Here is a 19597-nt window from a genome sequence, read left to right on the forward strand (position 1 = left end):
TTTTTAACACAAATCCAATAAAATGATTTTTTTTATAGATTCAATCTTATCAAGAATCTCCTCAGTAATTAAAAAAAAAGACAGGGTATGCAATTTATGTATGTCGAAACAAAGAAACAACATAAATAAACACAAAATCTATGTGATTGAACCCTTATTTAACACCTCATTAAAAGTTTCTGACAATTTTGCCCTCGTCAAACCACGCTAACAATGTATAGTCTAACGGTAATAACATCAAAACAGAAGGATATGAAAAGGAATTCAAAGCACACAAGAAAAACCGTGATAATATATTAATAATTAATAATGATATTAATAATTAAGAACAAATATTTTAATAATAATAATAATTAGTAGATCCCTTCCTCTTCACCCTTTATTCCTATCAGAGGAAGCAACCAACAGAAGCATCATCGTCGTCATCACCACCCAAAATCTCAGTCAAAGCTTCACACCCTAATTCTTCTTCTTCTTCTTCATATCTGCAATCCCTCTTTCTCTTTCAACCCTCTTCCTCAAAGTTCCAAAATTTCTCTTCCCGACATGCCCAAGTTTCTCGTCTAACCACCTTCAACCCATTTTCCGTTATTTTAAAAAATCCTTCTTTTTCTTAATTTCGAATCGGAAACCCTAGCTCAAGAGACCCCAATTTTCGTCTCCGCAGCCGCCTTCTGAAGTTGGGGGAAAAACAAACAAAATACAAAAGTTGGGGATTTACCCCCCAAACCCTAGTTCTGGATCTTGCTTTGGTGTTCAAATTTTGGCGTTTTTTCTTGCATTAGGTTCGGATTTTAGGATTTTACAATTTTGCGTTCGGCCCCACGTTTTGTCAGACGATTAAGCAGGTGAGTTGCCTTCAAGGTTGTATTTTGCATCTGAAGAAGTTTCATTGTTGTTCTAGTTAGTTCAGAGGGTAATATGAGCTCCTAGGTGTTTTGTGTTGAGATGAAAAAAAGTTACTAGTGAAAGGGTATTTATTTGTTCTTTGCCTATTACTTTTGGACTATGCTTGTGGATCGGAGTAATTTTACTAAGTTTGCTACTTTCTGTTGTTACTTGTAATTTATTGCTACGAATATGGTAGGAGACTACAATTCTAGCTACCATAAAATGATTGATCACAACATATTTATATCCTAGTTTGAAGAACTAGCACTTAGTCTTACTATGTACTTTCATTGGAATAGCCTTTAATGGACAGATTCCAATTTATATACTTGCGCTCTACATTGATATCTAAGATTTAATTCCCATATGTATGACTTCGGTTTTACCATTAGTATGGCAGAGAAGGAGCTGTTTGGATTTGAATGATATCTCAGAATATAACGTGTTTCTCAAATCTTTACTCTTGCTGCCGGATTGGGTTCAATCTTGTCGATTCCTGGAATACTTTTTATTTTTATCATTTATAAGCAGTCTGCATGATGGAGTTTGATATTACGATTTATTTTGGGTGCTGCAGTTTTTAACTGTTATCTATTGTGTATTTGTAAAGTTACAAGTCAGAATAATAAAATTCAGGGTGACGACTGAATTTTGGACATATAATTTCTAGTGTCTTGGAGATTTCATTACATATCCTTTAGCAGCTGAAGGAAGTTCCATAATGCTTGGCTGTGTGTGTCAATCTTTTTTATTTCAATTGTGCATCCTGTTTCCTTTGTTTTTTGTAATGTAATTTTTTGTTTGCTTAATTGATATTGGTTGGAAGTGACCTGGGTTGCATTGTGGATCATGCAGTTTAGCTTTTACAGCTACTCGTGGTATGATGCCAAGGGCAGTATGCTGGTTGTAGTCGGGGGAAATGCAAAGGTATCATGCTGGCAGCTGCACTAGTGCAGTTAATAACAGTGCAATTGGTGGACCTTCTACTAGGGACACGGGAAGATCTGATTCACCTTCTTTGCCTGCTAACTTCTCTGTAAGTTCAAGGTAAGGAACTTCCTCCTCACACTTTCCTCTTATTGCCATTTTCTTCTTATGAATGACTGCAAATATGGCATATGCTGTCAAGGAACTACAAATTCCAAATAAATGTGGTTGTGATACACAGTGTAATGCTTTTATATATTTTCTTTTTCATTTATCTAATAATTTGTGTCTGTTTTTTTTTTCTTTTCGTTTGATTAACATCCTTTTTAAAATTGTGCAGTCATGTTAAAGTGTGGTTCATTTATTTCTTGAGTGATACGAATGTTCCAAGTATTCATTATATCTTCATTTTTCAGTTCCCATGCATTTGATTGCTTAAGAGTTTCCTCTGATTTCTATGATCAGTATTATTTTCCAGTTATTTTCTTTACTATTAATCTCTCTACTTTTGATAATCCGCTTTGATGGTTAAATAGGCAAGAAATATTAGGTTACATATCCTTGCTTATAACCATAGATCTCAGATAGCAGGATAGTGGGTAGCGGAATATCCTCTAATATGATGTTTTGAGTTGCACATTAGTTAATTTTGTAATATGCACAGATAAATGCTGAAAAAAAACTGCCAAAATTAAATACATATTCATAGTAAACAGTTAAAAGTTAGAATTTGAAGGCAAACACACCAAAGTTTAAGATGAAGTATATATGAAAATCAGAGTTTGAAGCTAAACACACAACAGATAAAGATGAAACATCTGCTCACAGTTTTAAAACTCGGCTGGGTCAGACTGGTTGAACTGGTCTGTCCAAGATCTGGAAGTATAATTGGTTTTAATTGCTTTTTGGACTGGATGTGTTACCTACTTGGTATTATAATAAAAGTTGTGTATTCTATGAAAGCCTTTCCTGAACCCAACAAAATTACATAAAACTGTGTTTTTAATTCTAAATATTAAGAAGTAGACTTTAATTTAACTCAACTTTACAGGTGGAATTAGACATTAGTAGCTGGTTTAGGTGAAACAATAAATCCAACAAATAATAAATTTTGTTAAGATAGACTCTAATCCATGATTCTGATATCATGTTAAGAAGTGAGTTTTAAGCCTAATTCAACTTTACAAACTGACTTGTAAGGTGATGTTTGCACCTACTTATATACTGTAAATTGATCTCGTCTTTTTAACACTAATTTTCATAAAATAGTTAAAGAACAATGGCACTAGTTCTGCAGAAATTGGTATAAATTTTCACCGCTTGCTCCTCGTATTTGTTTTATTTTTTATCAAGATAAGATTTCTCTTTTCCTTTTCATTTTAAAGTTAGATTTTGTTGTGGGGATGATTCTACCATATCATACTTTCAAAATATTGTTAAGAATTTGAATGAGAAGAGAGTATGATGTTGGTGGATTTTTATTTTTTTATTTTTAAAATTGATGGCTGCAAGGGATTTGTTCTGAAAGTTCATTCCAAATCTTGTAAGAAGGGTTGCATAGTTTGTAAATCAAGAACTTAATTGCTGAGTGTGGGTTGGGAGTTTTGTTTCGGTCCAACCATTTAGTTAATAATGACTTTTAAAATTTATATTTCTTGCCTTTGAAACTTTTTTTATATATTTGTTTGACTTAGTTTGCTAAATTTTCTTTTCTTATTGAGTTGTATTTTTTATGTTCTGTAATAAAGTGCCATGTTATTTTCTTTGTATGCTAAATCTGATGCTGCTAATATTGAACACAATGGTTTTGTGTTTGCAGGCGACAACCACCATTAAACCCATACAAGTTGAAGTGTGATAAAGAACCCTTGAACTCTAGGTAGTTCCTGTTCATAATAGTGTGATTTTTAAAATTATTGCCCACTGTATTTCATGATTAACTTTAATTAACAAACAGTACAAGGCTCTATTGGGAGCACATTTTCATATGCTGTTGTAATAAAAAAATTGCATTTATGATGTTTTCCCCTTCCCTGTCTTGTTATTATCAGCTTATGCTTTTGCTTGTTGTTACTTTATATGGCTAAGAGACTAAGAGTAGTGAGTTTGAATAGTTAAATGGTTGGGCAGTTAAAGTTAGGAGGCCTTGGCTTAAATAGTGGGGGAGAGGGAAAGAAAGTGGGGATTCAGATTGTTATTTTTAGAAATAGAGGTCTGGCATAGTTGTAGAAGGGGATACTCTTGGAAGGATAATGCTCTTTTTTCGTAAATGAAATTCCATTGGAGATTTGTTCTCTTTCTTTGTCACCTCTAGATTTATCAGTTATTTCTCATGGCTTTTGTAATGATTTGTCCAACAATTTTTATGCCATTTACTGGGCATGGCATAACTGAACATACAAGCTCCGGATGATTTGGTTGAGTTCTCGAAGAGGATGATAACCAAGCAGTATGCGATCTCATTCTCTGGTTGCTCATGTGCTAGTGACTTGAGGGGGATGGATTGCCCAGGGCTCAGGTAGAGAAGTGTATGAGGTGAACCAGAGGAAGCTGTCAATGAAGGTACAACTTGCATTTGTCAGCAGTTAAGGTGTGGCTAGTTTCAATTCTGGAGGAGTTAGATGGTAGATTTAATATAACCTGGAAAGGGTTGACAGTAACGTTGATACTAAGGTTTGCAGCTTGTCTGCTGTGTCAAAAAGTATCTTTTGATGAGTATATACACATATTTTGAGGTATTGGTGGTGTTGGCATTGGAGATACCTGAAAAGCAATTCCTAGGGTATTTCTTAGGCGGATTGAGGTGTGAAGTTTGGTGGCAGATAGTTCAGATGCAGCTGTGCCTCCAAACTCATCTTTCGATCTCTGTCTTTTGCTCCAGAGGTGTACTTTAGGTATCATCTTGGTGGAGGTGTTGTGTCAATAGCAGGATCAGCTGTGGCAACTACTGGGTTTACCCGATCTGTTGTAGGGAACACCATTGACAGGCTTTTTCAAGATATACTCTAGGTCAAACATTGATTTAGGAAAAAAAGTGTGCAGGAAGGAAGTAAAGCAACAGTGCAGTCCACCACTAAGCCCAATGGAGGTGCACATGCACTTGGAGAAACTGTCATACTGTGTTTTAAGGAGAAGGGAAGAGGGTTGATGTTCCCCGGAGGGCCATCTGATATTCCCAGTTCAGTTGCCAGGGAAACGTAGGCTGATGGATAGTAGAAGTAGTAGACCAATTTGGAGCTCAAAAGTTTTGCAATGGTTGAAGATGTCTGTGTTTTTCATATCTCCCTGTCTATCCTTTGATTGGTAATTATTCCTTACAAATTCCTTGTGATAGTCTGCCAAAGATCATACTCAGTTGTTCCTTCTACATTGTGTTAGGGATATTTGACCTGCCCAGTGAGCACTAATGATTGGGAGCAGACCTGATAGGGGATTAGAAGGGAAGATTGTTGTCAAATCTTGGTTGCACAATTTCAACCTTGCTGTCAAGGTTGAACATGAATAGTATGGTATTGATAGTACTGAAAAGAGAGTATATTTTTGGTTAAGAGGTTTCATAACTTCCAAAGCATCTTGGCAGAAAAGTATGTCTCTAGTTGGATAGGGTTGAATGGACGTTCGAACACTTTCAATGTTAAACCAAACATATCCCCTAATTAGTTGGGTCATAGGTGGTTAAAGTCAAGAGTGGGGTTCTTGGCTTGGGATTAATATATTTATTACTTTGGGAATGGAACGGTGGCTCAGTAGTTAATAGTAAAATGGAGAACCTTGAAAGGAGAAATCTCTTTTTTTCGTTTATATAATTCAATATACCTATGTAGCTTTGTTATTTAGATTTCTCACTACTCTTTCTTGTGAGGTTGTAATTCTACTCTAAGGCATTAAGCTTTGACCTTCTATTATCTTTTATATTTACTTATGAAATCCTATTATTTCTCAGGCTTGGGGCACCAGACTTTCATCCCCAAACATCAAATTGTCCCGAGGAGACCTTGACCAGAGAATATTTGCAATCTGGATACAGGGACACAGTTGAGGGACTTGAGGTATGCCATTAGGTGCTTGTTGGGAATGCTCAAATTTTGAGAAGTAATTTTGTTTCCTTTTCTTAAATATCTCATTAAGCTGACAAAAAAGCAATTATTTCATTAAAAAACTAGACAAAAGATGCATTCAAGTTTACTCTGGTATTTATACCAAATCAAATATTATACTTTTGCAGTTATCCATTTGTTTTCTCTAAGGTCTTAATATTTTCTGCTGAACCCTTGAACTTTCTGTAAATCGTTTTGGTAGCATGTTTCAAGGGTAACTGAAAATTTGGAACTGTAATCAGGCATTTTCTTGTATTTTTCTTTCCTTTTTTATCAAATTCTTCATCTATCAATGACATTAATAAAGGGCATTACTCTTTTTGGTGTTTACAAATTCGTAGGATTTTACTCTTTAAGTAACTGTTATTTTAAACTAATATAACTACCTATAATAAAAAAAATATCTACAAAATAAATAAAAAGTGCCTGCTATAAAATTATAAAAATTATTTATATTGATTTTTATAATTATTTTTTATGAAACTTTTATAATTTAATAATATTTTTTATCTTTATAATTATGATAATAATAATTTTTTATTTTTTATCATCATAAAAAAAAGTGGATGCATATGGAAGTAGTGCATGTGTTTCAACTTGGACCTCTATAAAGGAAATAGGTGTATACTTACGTAACACTTTTCTTTTCCTTTGCTTTTTCCATCTTAGTTATGTTGCAGCTATCGTAACATATTCAAGTTTTGATGCTGTCCTTTTCTTTTCAGACATTTTTCTTCCAAATAATTGATAAATTATTTTTCTTTCACACTATGGTACCAGCTGTGGAGAATAATTACAAAACTTAATGATAAAAAGCAGTCTAGTATTTGCCAAAAATGGGTTATTTATGTTTTGGCGGGTAGTATAATTACTATGTTGTGGTTGGTAGTTACTTGTAATAATTCTTACATTGGTGTGATGATTTGGTTTATTTGTGTGTATCTTTGTTAGTGTCATTGAAGTTGATATTGCAAATTTTCCCTTTAAATTACTAATATGGTTCTTATACTGTTCAAGGCAATTGAAAGAGTGATATGGTCACACGTGCATGCTTTAGAATCATAGTTCTCCTTGATGAGTAATGAAAATATAGAAGTCAATTGTTCTTGCATTAAAATAGGGTAGTTTCAATTCAGCTGTTCAAACCTTCCCTTTTGTCTAGTGTCTTCTATTTTCTGACATTTCCTTGCTCCTGTATCTGTCAGGAAGCCAGAGAAATTTCTCTGACGCAGGTTCCACATTTTAACAAGAATGTTGTTCTTGATTGCAAAGAGGTGACTCTTTTCTCTCGGATTTTTTTAAGATATTTTTGCCCAGTTTATTTTTGTTTATATGTCTGCGCTCTTAATTTACTACAAATCTCCATATTTTATTGGTTTTCATTGCAAGGCGATGTGGATATAGGTTAACTTGTAGTTTTTTCATCTAATTTCCAGGCTATTAGAAAACGTTTGAGGGCCATCAATGAATCTCGTGCTCAGAAGAGGAAGGTGATGATCTTTAATATGTCTTATGTTCTATTTATCCTTGCTGAACATTACTTTTATAGTGTATATAATTGTGGTGCTTTTTTCTAGCTTATTTTGGAGTTAATGCACTCTACTAAGTTTGTTATGAAGGTTTTTGATCTACATGTGTGTTTTGGTTTGACAGGCTGGTCAAGTATATGGTGTAGCTCTTTCAGGATCTCAACTTGCCAGGTCTGGAATTTTCCCAGAACTAAGACCTTGTGGTGAGGACTTCCAGAAGAAATGGATTGAGGTATACTTACTCCTACTGTTCTGTTCTCTGTGCAACTTGTATACCTGCTGTGATACCTCACATTTGTTTCTAAAACATTTTTGGCAAATTTATGTAAATGAAGCACTGGATTTTGAATGGCTAGTAACATAGTAGTAGATGGTTTTATCTCGATGTGATTGGCTGCATGATGTGAATATGGAGGGATCTGTAATTCTTATAAGCTGATATGACCAATTTAGGAGAATTGTTATATGGTTTAATATGATGAATTTCTTAGGTTTTTGTGGTTAAAGCTGACAAGTTGTTATGGCTGTAAAATCCTTATACACTCTTTTTTTAACATTACTTGATGGTTCAGTGTTTATTGGTAACTCTTAAAAATTTTATTTATAGGGTTTATCTCAGCAGCACAAGCGGTTACGCTCTTTAGCTGATCATGTTCCTCATGGTTACAAAAGGGCATCACTTTTAGACGTTCTTATAAGGAATAACGTTCCATTGCTTAGGGCCACCTGGTTTATCAAGGTTACTTACCTCAATCAGGTAGGAATGCTTTAGTTTTGGTATATTTACCTAGATCCTTATTCATTTTAATATGTGCTGATTATGATTGAGTTTTCCAGGTTCAACCTGGTTCTGTTGGTATTTCTTCTGGAACTGCTGACAAGATTCAACTCTCACGTTCCGATGTTTGGACCAAAGATGTTATCAATTACTTGCAAGCCCTTCTGGATGAATTTTTGTCAAAGAATGTTTCCCATTCTGCTTGTCATGGTAGAGAGCGATCACCACAAATACCTGGACCACTGCAGAACAAAAGTGATCCATTATTATCTGTTACTGATGGTGAAGGACCATCCTTACATTTTAGATGGTGGTATATTGTACGGCTTCTGCAATGGCATCATGCTGAAGGGCTGCTTCATCCATCTCTTGTCATTGATTGGGTGTTTACTCAACTACAGGTATTTACTTTCTACATCGTTTGTGTTTGATGAGTACAATGTGCTAATGAAACTAAAAGTGTACTGTATATGCCTTCCACTGATTTCAACTTTTGTGTTGATTTCTCACATTTCTGTTCCTTTCAGGAAAAAGATTTGCTTGAGGTTTGGCAGCTGTTATTGCCTATTATATATGGTTTTTTAGAAACTATTGTACTATCTCAAACTTATGTGCGTACCCTTGCTGGACTAGCTCTTCGTGTCGTTCGTGATCCTGCTCCAGGTGGTTCAGATCTGGTAGATAATTCCAGGAGGGCATACACAACTTGTGCTGTGATTGAGATGCTTCAGTATTTAATACTTGTGGTGCCAGATACTTTTGTTGCTTTGGATTGCTTTCCTTTACCTTCTTCTGTTATTTCTCATGCAATGAACGATGGGAATTTTGTACTAAAATCAACTGAAGCTGCAGGCAAGGTAAAAAATAGTTCAGATGATTTTGGTCGCATTATTTCACGCATTCAGAAACATACAGAGGATCTTGCTAAGGCTTCAATCCCAGGCTCTCCAGGTCATTGTCTGGCTAAAGTGGCAAAAGCCTTGGATAAGGCTGTTGTTCTGGGTGATTTGCATGTTGCATATAAATTTCTTTTTGATGATCTTTGTGGTGGAACTGTATCTGAAGGCTGGGTTGCAAAAGTCAGCCCTTGCTTAAGGTTATCTTTGAAATGGTTTGGGACTGTGAATACACCCCTTATATATTCTGTGTTTTTCCTTTGTGAGTGGGCAACATGTGATTTTAGGGATTTTCGTGGTTCCCCTCCTCATGACATTAAGTTTACTGGTAGGAAAGATCTTTCCCAGGTGCATATAGCTGTTAGGCTTTTAAAGATGAAGATTAAGGATGTGAAGATTTCACTGAAACAAACAAATGAATATCACAGAGCCAGTCATTTTGCAAAGAATTCGGGGCGGCGGCCTAATTCAAATTATGTGGGTAAAGTATCCAGACTGAAATCTAGTTCAAAAAGTACAGGTTCTTCAGTTATATTTGAAAGCCCAGGACCACTTCATGATATTATAGTATGCTGGATTGATCAGCATGTGGTACATAAAGGGGAAGGTTCCAAGCGCCTACAACTATTTATGGTGGAACTCATACGTGCTGGCATCTTTTATCCCTTGGCATATGTACGCCAGCTGATAGTCAGTGGGATCATGGATGCGAATGTAAATTTGGTTGACATGGAGCGACGGAGGAGACATTATCGCATCTTAAAGCAGTTACCTGGATGCTTTATCCATGATGTTTTGGAAGAGTCAGGAATTGTTGATGGGGTGCATCTCAAAGAAGCATTACAAATTTACTTGAATGAACGTCGCCTTATACTTCGGAGTCCTCTTAGTGAGTCCCATGATGATGCCAGCGGTACTGATTTACCTCTTCTAAAGAGAAAAAAATATCCTGCTTCAATAAAGGATGAAGTTTCTGGAATTACAATTGATCAGAGAAATGTTATTTCTACCACAAAAAATGTAAAGGATAATGCTAAGATTGAAGAACTAAGAACAGCTATTTCAGTACTGTTACAGCTACCTAATTGTTCATCTAATTTGAGTGCTACAGGCTGTGATGAATCTGAAGGCACTGTTAGAAGATCTATTGGGTCTCAGAACAGCAAAATTGATCCAGTGGAGGGTACACCTGGGTGTGAAGAATGTAGCAGAACAAAGAGACAAAAGTTAAGTGAGGAAAGAAACTCATTCGTACAAGGGCATTCCCCAGTTCAATCTGATGATGACGATGTATGGTGGGTGAAAAAGGGAATGAAATCCCCGGAGCCTCTCAAAGTTGATCAACCACAAAAGTTAACCAAGCAGGTCACGAAGAGTAGGCAGAAGAATGTGCGTAAAACTCAGAGTCTCGCTCAACTGGCAGCTTCTAGAATTGAGGGTAGCCAAGGGGCATCAACTAGTCATGTTTGTGGAAGCAAGGTAAACTGCCCTCACCATAAAACTACTATGGATGTGGATGGGCAGAGGTCTGTGGATATCATCCCGACAAGTCATTTTGGAGATATAGTTTCCATTGGAAAAGCTCTAAAGCAGCTACGTTTTGTTGAGAAAAGGGCAATAGCCATTTGGCTGCTGAGTGTTGTTAGACAGGTAATTGAAGAAACGGATAAAAATATTGGTAAAGTTGGTCAGTTTGGCAGGCCTTTTTCTGTTGCTGATGATAGAAGCTCAATACGGTGGAAACTGGGTGAGGATGAACTTTCTGTGATACTGTATTTGATGGATATCTCCCATGATTTGGTATCAGCTGTCAAGTTCCTCCTTTGGTTGCTGCCGAGGCTTCTTAATAGCCCCAATTCCACAATTCATTCTGGGAGGAATGTGCTGATGCCAGCAAGGAATGCGGAAAACCAAGTTTGTGACGTGGGAGAGGCTTTTCTGCTTTCATCACTGAGAAGGTTTGTATCTCTGCCAACAATTATATTCTTTTATAGTTTTTGTTTGCTGTCTCTTGGAAAACATTGAAATTTGCTCTCCCCTACATGCTGTTTGCTTCCTTTTCAATGACTTAGAACCTTTTAGATAAGTGGTACAAATACAATTCTTTATAAAGCACCTGGTAGTAGGCTGCTATATCTGTTTCTATTCTTCTTATGCTACCTTTTGTTGTCACCTTAATCAGGTCACTGTTTTAACATAATTAAACAAGTTTACTGAATCTTCCGTGATGTTTCTGCAATTTTTATGGTCCATCTTACCCTGAAATATTCATATTTTTGTAATTGAATCTGTGCTTCATGGGTAGTGTTTTTGTTTTGTTTTTATGATTGTATTGGTGAGTTTCTTTATGGATTTTTTTAATGTTTTCCTTTTGTTGTTTATGCTTGTGCGGAACAATTTCTTTGTGAATTTTTGGAATGAGATTTTGACAAACTTTCTTCTGCAATTATTTGATGTAGGTATGAGAACATTCTTGTTGCAGCAGATCTTATTCCAGAAGCCTTGTCATCTGCAATGCATCGAGCTGCCACAATTGTTGCATCTAATGGAAGAGTTTCAGGGTCAGGGGTCCTAGCTTTTGCTCGGTACTTGTTGAGAAAATATGGCAATGTGGCTAGTGTCATTGAGTGGGAGAAAACTTTTAAGGCTACATGTGACACAAGACTTTCCTCTGAACTTGACTCTTGTAGATCAGTGGATGGAGAGTTAGGGCTGCCCCTAGGCGTTCCAGCAGGAGTAGAAGACCCTGATGATTTTTTCCGTCAGAAGATCAGTGGTGGTCGGTTGCCATCCAGAGTAGGTGCAGGCATGAGGGAGGTTGTGCAGCATAAGGTTGAAGAAGCATTCCGCTTTCTTTTTGGAAAGGATAGAAAGCTCTTTGCTGCTGGTACACTAAAAGGTCTTCCTCCTGTAGAAAAATGGGACAATGGATATCAAATTGCTCAACAAATAGTTATGGGTTTGATTGATTGCATAAGGCAGACTGGTGGTGCTGCTCAAGAAGGAGATCCCTCTTTGGTCTCTTCTGCAGTTTCTGCAATTGTTGGCAGTGTTGGTCCAACTTTAGCAAAAATCCCTGATTTTTCATCTGGCAGCAATCATTCAAATATAACATCAGCTTCAAATTTATTGAACGATGCCAGGTGCATTCTGCGAATGCATATAACCTGTCTAGGCCTGCTTAAGGAAGCCTTAGGAGAACGACAAAGCCGTGTATTTGATATTGCACTTGCTACTGAAGCTTCTACTGCTCTAGCTGGCGTTTTCACTCCTAGTAAAGCATCTCGTTCTCAGTTTCAAACATTTCCTGAAGTCCATGATTCTAGTAACACTATTTCAAATGATATGGGAAGCAACTCTAATAAAGTCGTGGTAGCAAAAACCACAAAAATTGCTGCGGCTGTTTCTGCGCTTTTTGTTGGTGCAATTATATATGGTGTTACCAGCCTGGAAAGAATGGTAACAGTTCTCAGATTGAAGGAGGGTCTCGATGCAGTACAATTTGTAAGAAGCACTAGATCCACTTCAAATGGAAATGCTCGTTCAGTTATGGCTTTTAAGATGGATAGTTCAATTGAAGTTCATGTCCATTGGTTTAGACTGCTAGTTGGAAACTGCAGAACAATATGTGAAGGGTTGGTGGTGGAACTCTTGGGTGAACCATTTATTATGGCTCTTTCAAGGATGCAACGTATGCTTCCTTTAAATTTGGTCTTTCCACCTGCTTATTCAATATTTGCCTTTATTAGGTGGCGGCCTTTCATTTTGAATGCTACAGTTCGTGAAGACATGAATCAAATTTATCAGTCTCTTATAGTGGCCATAACTGAAGCAATAAAGCATTTGCCTTTTCGTGATGTATGTTTTAGAGATTGTCAGGGTCTTTATGATCTTATGTCCGCAGACAATAGTGATTCTGATTTTGCAAACCTGCTAGAGTTTAATGGTTCTGACATGCATTTAAAACTCACAGCATTTGTTCCTCTACGCTCCAGGCTTTTCCTTAATGCCATTATTGATTGTAAGATGCCACAGTCTATTTATGCAAAGGATGATGGGAGCCGGATTTCTGGACCTGGTGAGTCTAAAGTTAAACCCACAGATAGTGGGTCTAAGCTTCAGGACATGCTTGTGCATATTTTGGATACCTTGCAACCAGCTAAATTTCACTGGCAGTGGGTTCTCCTCAGGTTACTTTTAAATGAACAAGCCCTCATTGAAAAAGTGGAGAATCATGATGTGCCCTTGGCTGATGCTATAAAGTTGTCCTCACCTAGTCCTGAGAAGGCTGCTAGTGCTTCTGAGAATGAGAACAATTTTATTCAAATACTTCTCACTAGGTTACTGGTTAGACCTGATGCTGCACCCCTTTTTGCAGAATTGATTCATCTCTTTGGTAGGTCACTAGAGGATTCAATGTTGTTGCAAGCTAAATGGTTCCTTGGAGGCCAGGATGTCCTCTTTGGCCGGAAGGCCATTAGACAAAGGCTGCATAACATTGCTGTTAATAAAAAACTTTCTGTTAAGACCCAATTTTGGGAACCTTGGGGTTGGTGTAGTCCGACTACTGATTCATTGACTATCAAAGGGGATAACAAGAAGTTTGACAGCACCTCTCTTGAAGAAGGAGAAGTTGTTGAAGAGGGAACATATTTGAAAAGGTGCCAGCAGCAAGTGATTGAGAGGGCTCTTATCGAGTTGCTTCTTCCTTGCATAGATCAAAGCTCTGATGAAGCTCGCAATTCTTTTGCAACTGACTTAGTGAAACAGTTGAATTATATTGAGACACACATAACTGCTATTACAGGTGGAAGTAAACCAGTGGGAAGTGCTCCTGCTGGAGTTGAAGGTCAGCCAAATAAAGTTAATAACCGCAAAAATTTGAGAACTGGAAGTGCTGCATTATCTAGACGACCAACAGTGGCAACAGATTCTTCTCCACCATCTCCTGCAGCCCTACGAGTTTCTATGTCATTACGTTTGCAGTTGCTCCTGAGATTTCTTCCTACTCTTTGCACTGACAGGTAAGAAAGACTAGATATTGCAATGTCCAATTGGTTTTCATTACAGGATTCTTGTTGAACTTGTTAATGTGAAAGAAATTCTATGGTTTTTGGTTCTTGAAATGGAGAAAATTGCAATGCAATTTTCAGGTTCAAAAAAATACGGTTCTCTATAATACAATTTAGTATCATGGGTGCTAGCACTGATAGTGATAGTTTTTCCTTGCAACAGTGAATTTGAGCTTAAATTGGGTGTTGAATTCAGTTAAATCAGTTAATTATGGCCGCCAGAAGTGAAATTATGGATATTTGTGCTATGGATGCAATGACTATGTTTTTACTTTTTATCTGTGCATGTGAAATGGTACTAGTACATCAATGTTAGTTGTGATTCTTAAGTTCCATATGTTCAATATTGTAGGGAGCCATCTGTGCGGAGCACAAGACAATTTCTTGCCTCTGTTATTTTTCGTCTCCTTGGTAGTCGGGTTGTGCATCAGGATGCAGACATTTCAGCAAATGCTGTGCCTCTGCCAACGAGGGAGGCAGAGTCATCTTCTGAAGTTGCTTCTGCTGCTTTCGTGGATTCTTCTTCTCAGAGTCTGTTTGATCGTTTGCTGTTGGTTTTACATGGGTTGCTAAGTAGTTATCCTCCAAGTTGGCTCCGACCAAAGCCTTCAAAGACAAACAATGAACCTACAATTGATCGAGAATTGTTGGAGACTTTGCAGGTTTGATCATTTAACCTTTGAATGTATATAATTTTTAGTTTCTGCTAGTTACCCCTTACGTGGCTTTTCAGCCTTTTTAACACTAGTCTAATTTGCCTTGAGAAACTGGTTGGATTAGATGAAATAACCAACATAATATTCTTTTGAAGTGTAATAATTATTTGTTTCTTCGGGTGTATTAATTGTGTGCTTAAAAATTCTATAGAATATCAGGTCTTAATTCAATGTGTAGTATAATATCTTTTTTTCTTTTTTAATTGAGGTTTTTTACCAACATATTTGATAAACTCTAAATTTCTATCATCTCCAATAAATAATATTGGAACTATAGTCTTATTTTTCTTCGCTTTCACCCGGATGTGATGGAATGACCCAACCATTATCTGTGCATCATGTCATACTGGAATTGTATTTATTCTACAAACTATGTTATCCCATGTTATACTGGTTTCATATTAGGTATTGTGTTTAGCCATATCCATGCTTCATAATGCTCTCTAATGGCAATGTTTCTGTATACTCTTCGCAATCTGGAAATGTTAATTTAGTCTCCCTTCCTGGCTCTGCTTATCTAACGGTCAACTCTGATGCAGAATGAATTGGATCGTATGCAACTACCAGACACTGTTCGGTGGAGAATCCAAGCTGCAATGCCAGTACTCATACCGTCTATGCGGTGCTCTCTATCCTGCCAGCCACCATCTGTTTCAAATTCTGCTCTTATGTGCATTCAACCCGGCACTGCAAATCCTGGGGTTAACCCCAGTAGCTCAACCATCCCCCAGAGGGGTCCAGCTCTATCAAGGGTTGCATCTAATGTATCAGGGAAACCAAAACGACAGGACAATGATTTGGAAATTGATCCTTGGACTCTTTTAGAAGATGGCGCTGGCTCTATCCCTCTGGCAGGTAATACTGCTAGCCTAGGAAGTGGTGATCATGTTAACATTCGAGCCGCAAGCTGGCTTAAAGGAGCTGTAAGGGTGAGACGGACCGACCTCACATATGTTGGTGCGGTAGATGATGATAGTTGATTAGCAATATTTTTTGTTGGTTTGGAGTATACAACCCCCCTGGCCAGTGCTTTTGTGGTTTTGATTTTTTATATTCAATACAAGAATGGCATGAAGATGCCATTTAGTGCTTGCCCTTTGTTGGAAGCAGAAGGAGCATTGTTTTGAAAGAAAATGGTTGTTGAAGACAGCACATCCAATGGTTCTTTCTGGCCCTGGTTAACTACTAACCTGTGTTGATAATCACGCCCATCTGGATTGTGCATTTGCTGGCGCAGTTCAGAGGTTTGTTGTACATATAGGAATGATTGTTTCTCTTTACCAATTGGTCTGAGTAATATAATCTCAAGTGATCTGTAGCTTTTTCATGCTCATTTATGTCTAATGAACGCTTGTGTGAGCACTGTCTATAGCTTTTAGGGTCACAAGCACACACAAGTGCAATCAATCATTGTTTCTTTTCTCATTCAAATTATCAAAGGTTATCTGGTTGATCTGGAGCATCACCTTAGCATTCCATTATTTGCTTGCTAATCCGGACATAGTTTCATTTCTGCCTAAATTTTACCAGGAAAAAAAAAATGTTGTGCATCATCAGCCGGGAATATTTAGCTTTACCCATAATTTATGTGTATGTTCTATACACGCCATAAATGTTATATAAGCAAATTCTGTTGTGTATAATAAGGTTGCATCTTTTTTCTACTAAAACAAGAGCATTTTTTTTTCTATAGCAGTTGTAATAATGTACAATATGATGTCCATATTGTTAATAGTATATGACTTAGTTGCGATCTAATGTCATTCCCTCGATTCTGGTTTCGTCCTGTTTTCAAATGTTTTCTTGAGAGTCCTGAACTATGTAAAAGATCGTATGAAGACTAGTGAAATAGCTGACACCCCAATTCTTTGGTTTCCGATATTTGCACTCTCGATTTATCTTCTTTCCATCCTGCTTTTTTTAATGTACTAAAGTACCCTTGATAGAGCTAAGTTTTCATCGTGCATCTTAATGATAATTTGTTTTTAATATTTGTTTTGTTATATACGCGTCGAAGATACATTTTTTTTATATCAAGTAACACTATCCAATACAACTCAATAACCAATACCAAAGTTCGGGGGAGGATATTTCTTGTTTAGCATTCGGTTTTTATGTTTTTGTAAAGTACAAAAATTATTTTATTAAACCAGACCTGAGCTACCATCTTTACTTCATTATTCTACTATTAGGGCTAGAGGAATTAAAACGATGGTAAAAAAACCAGTTTATTCAATAATAATGATGTAAACTAATAATAAAAACTGTTTGTGATCTAAAAATACAAACATGGCATCCTTTAGCACACAAGCTGAATTGCAATTCATACTGTTTTCAGGATGTTCCTAGTTCTCTGTTCAAGTAGTCAATAAACATTCTTTTTGCGCTCTCTGAATCAGAAGGGGGCGGTGGCCCGCTTAAACTTGTTTGCCCTGTCAGTTTTATGAAGGTGCGTCGCATTCTACGTAGATCCGGCAGCCCAACAGACCTTGAAATGTTGATTACAGGCAAGTCTTTTCCCACGGAAACACCGTTAAGTGGTCCTCCAAGCGCTTGAGATTGTGCTTCTACTATAGCATTTGTGACTTCTTGTGTTGCTTTGTCCAATTCATACAGAGAATTTGCATCAGAAAAACGTGAGGTTTGAGTGGCAATAGTTGGTTGCAGAATCTTAACATCCCTGGTTTTGGAGTCCACCTTTTTGGTTAAGTAGGAGACAGCATCTATAATGGCAGAGGAAGATTTCTCTATCCCTTCTCTGTGTGGCCATAATTCAAACAATGGAGAATCCCACCTGTTTTTTCTTTCTGGTTTCTCAAACCTTCTCACCAAATCTTCAAAAATTGAATCATCATAACTGGCTTCTCCTTTCTCCCTGCGCTCTTCATTCCATTTCCTACAAAAGTTTTCTTCAACGTCACAGTACACCACGCAGTATCTGATTCCAGAAGCTCGAGCCAAGCACCACAGCTCGTATCTGTAACCCTTGATGTTATTCAAAGAATCTACTACGATGATGCTATCTTTGGACACAGACCTATCTACTTCTGACCTGAGCACCCCTCTTAAATTCTTCTCTGAAGGCATGTTTGCATAGCTCTGGTTTCGATCAAGATGAAAGCAAGCTTCATCTATGATTCTCACTTGATGTTTTGATTCTGATTCTTTGAGAGCTTCAACCAAACACAATGCAGCTTTGGACTTCCCACTGCATGGCTGCCCACACATTACAACCAGTGCCATTAGAAAACAAAATTGTTATAGTCTGATGCTACCGGTTTCTCTTTAAAGACACAACCTGCAATATATCAATGTAAGACAAGTCAACATCAGAGAAAGAAAACCCATCATGGAAACAAATCTCCATTGTAAATAATATGTAAGCTGATTATCATCACCCAATGAATATGGACATGATTCATAAAAAGAAAAGAAAAGAAAAAAACCCTATGACAATAAAAACGTGTAAAGAGTGACACAACAATATGGTCCTGTTTACATGAACTTCACAACAAGTACTAACAGAATAAGAAAATATGAAGAAATGAAATAAACTTCTCTTTACAATAACTTGTACCCAAGTTTAAATAAGCTTAGAGAAGTTATCAAAACGAGTTTCTCCGTAAGTCCTTTCTAAAAGAGAAAAATAAGAAAAGTTTAAATTCTACAACAGTTGAAATTAGCTTACGCAAGAGCTAATTTGAAGAAACTCTCCTCACAAAGCCTTTTCATTTTTTTTTTAATTTTACATGCGTATAAGCTAATTTTCACTTACGGAGAAGTCAAGTTCATTTTTTTCTTCTTGTTTTCTCTGGTAGAAGAGCTTATAGAGAAGTTCATTCAAACAGGCCAATACACAGCGACTCCTATCCAAACGGGCGCAAGCTAATTCAAACAGAGCTAAGTTATGCATACCCACAATACCACTCCTATCAATCTACATAAATCTCAAGAGAACCACTGGCAGTGGAGTTTTCTATCAATTAACAAGAAATAATAATACCAAATTACTAACTACGTGCATTAATAATATACCTGCCACGTTCACACGTTCAAAACACAACCAAGTAACCAAGATTATCATCACATATAAACTACAACTCGTTTGGTTTATCTTTTAGAACAACAATTTGGGGCTTTTTTTCTGTAAAGAATATTAAACCAAAATAAAGGAATAAATATCCACTTTGAGCTGAAAACGTTTCATAGAAGAGGTTACTTTCTACCACCCTACTACAATTATTATTATTTTGAAATGCGAAGACGAGAGCAAACCTTATTCACATTTCATGTTACAACCAACAGTAACTCCAAAAAAGAATGATAAATTGAGATCCTAACATAGAATCAGAAATAAAATCGGTACCTTTACACACTGAGAATAAGAGGTTGAGAAGTGCACCGTCACCGTCAAATCCTCGCAACGTTCAACCTAGAGAGAGAGAGACTGAGAGAGAGAATAATGATTTTGGAAGGAAGAGAGAAGAAAGGAGAATTAAGGAAATTAGGGATTTAGGGTACGCTTTGAAGGAAGGAGATCAATGCTAACGCTCTCAGCTTCTCCAACAAAGGTTAAATTTGTTTAGAGGTTATTTATTTCTATATAAACAATTCTAAGAAAGATTGTTTAATTATTATTATTATTATTATTATTATATATATATATATATATATATAATTTTACAATAAAC

At 36.7% G+C, this 19597-nt stretch overlaps 2 protein-coding genes across 4 annotated transcripts; one reads left to right on the forward strand and one right to left on the reverse strand.

Annotated features, from left to right (window-relative positions):
• The first annotated feature begins 361 nt into the window (after positions 1-361).
• On the forward strand, positions 362-16368 carry LOC108321194 (mediator of RNA polymerase II transcription subunit 12). Of its 3 annotated transcripts, XM_052867979.1 has the most exons (14): positions 362-848; positions 1747-1938; positions 3638-3697; positions 5762-5867; positions 7121-7189; positions 7352-7405; positions 7569-7676; positions 8052-8201; positions 8282-8623; positions 8750-10031; positions 10230-11076; positions 11578-14142; positions 14543-14852; positions 15446-16368. In XM_052867979.1, the coding sequence occupies exons 2-14, from the start codon at positions 1811-1813 to the stop codon at positions 15884-15886; spliced, it is 6462 nt and encodes a 2153-aa protein (XP_052723939.1). In that variant the 5' UTR covers positions 362-848; positions 1747-1810; the 3' UTR covers positions 15887-16368. The 3 variants fall into 3 exon arrangements, with proteins under 3 accessions (XP_052723939.1, XP_017408362.1, XP_052723940.1); XM_017552873.2 differs by having other exon boundaries at positions 8750-11076; XM_052867980.1 differs by lacking the exons at positions 362-848; positions 1747-1938; positions 3638-3697; ... (3 more) ...; positions 7569-7676; positions 8052-8201 and having other exon boundaries at positions 8501-8623; positions 8750-8767; positions 8856-11076.
• Positions 16369-17109: 741 nt separating this feature from the next.
• LOC108321186 (protein KTI12 homolog) lies at positions 17110-19483 on the reverse strand. Its single transcript, XM_017552860.2, has 2 exons — positions 19273-19483; positions 17110-18204 (listed from the first exon to the last, which is right to left on the reverse strand). The coding sequence occupies exon 2, from the start codon at positions 18147-18149 to the stop codon at positions 17241-17243; it is 909 nt and encodes a 302-aa protein (XP_017408349.1). The 5' UTR covers positions 18150-18204; positions 19273-19483; the 3' UTR covers positions 17110-17240.
• Positions 19484-19597: the final 114 nt, after the last annotated feature.

The sequence above is a fragment of the Vigna angularis genome, chromosome 9 (genome assembly GCF_016808095.1).
Source record: "Vigna angularis cultivar LongXiaoDou No.4 chromosome 9, ASM1680809v1, whole genome shotgun sequence".
In the NCBI taxonomy this organism is placed as follows: domain Eukaryota; kingdom Viridiplantae; phylum Streptophyta; class Magnoliopsida; order Fabales; family Fabaceae; genus Vigna; species Vigna angularis.

Coding starts and splice junctions, on each gene's coding strand:
- LOC108321194 (XM_017552873.2), top strand. CDS start 1,811: ATGCAAAGGTATCATGCTGGCAGCTGCACTAGTGCAGTTAATAACAGT. Junction 11,077..11,577: donor CTGCTTTCATCACTGAGAAG/GTTTGTATCTCT, acceptor TATTTGATGTAG/GTATGAGAACATTCTTGTTG. Junction 14,853..15,445: donor AATTGTTGGAGACTTTGCAG/GTTTGATCATTT, acceptor ACTCTGATGCAG/AATGAATTGGATCGTATGCA.
- LOC108321186 (XM_017552860.2), bottom strand. CDS start 18,149: ATGGCACTGGTTGTAATGTGTGGGCAGCCATGCAGTGGGAAGTCCAAA.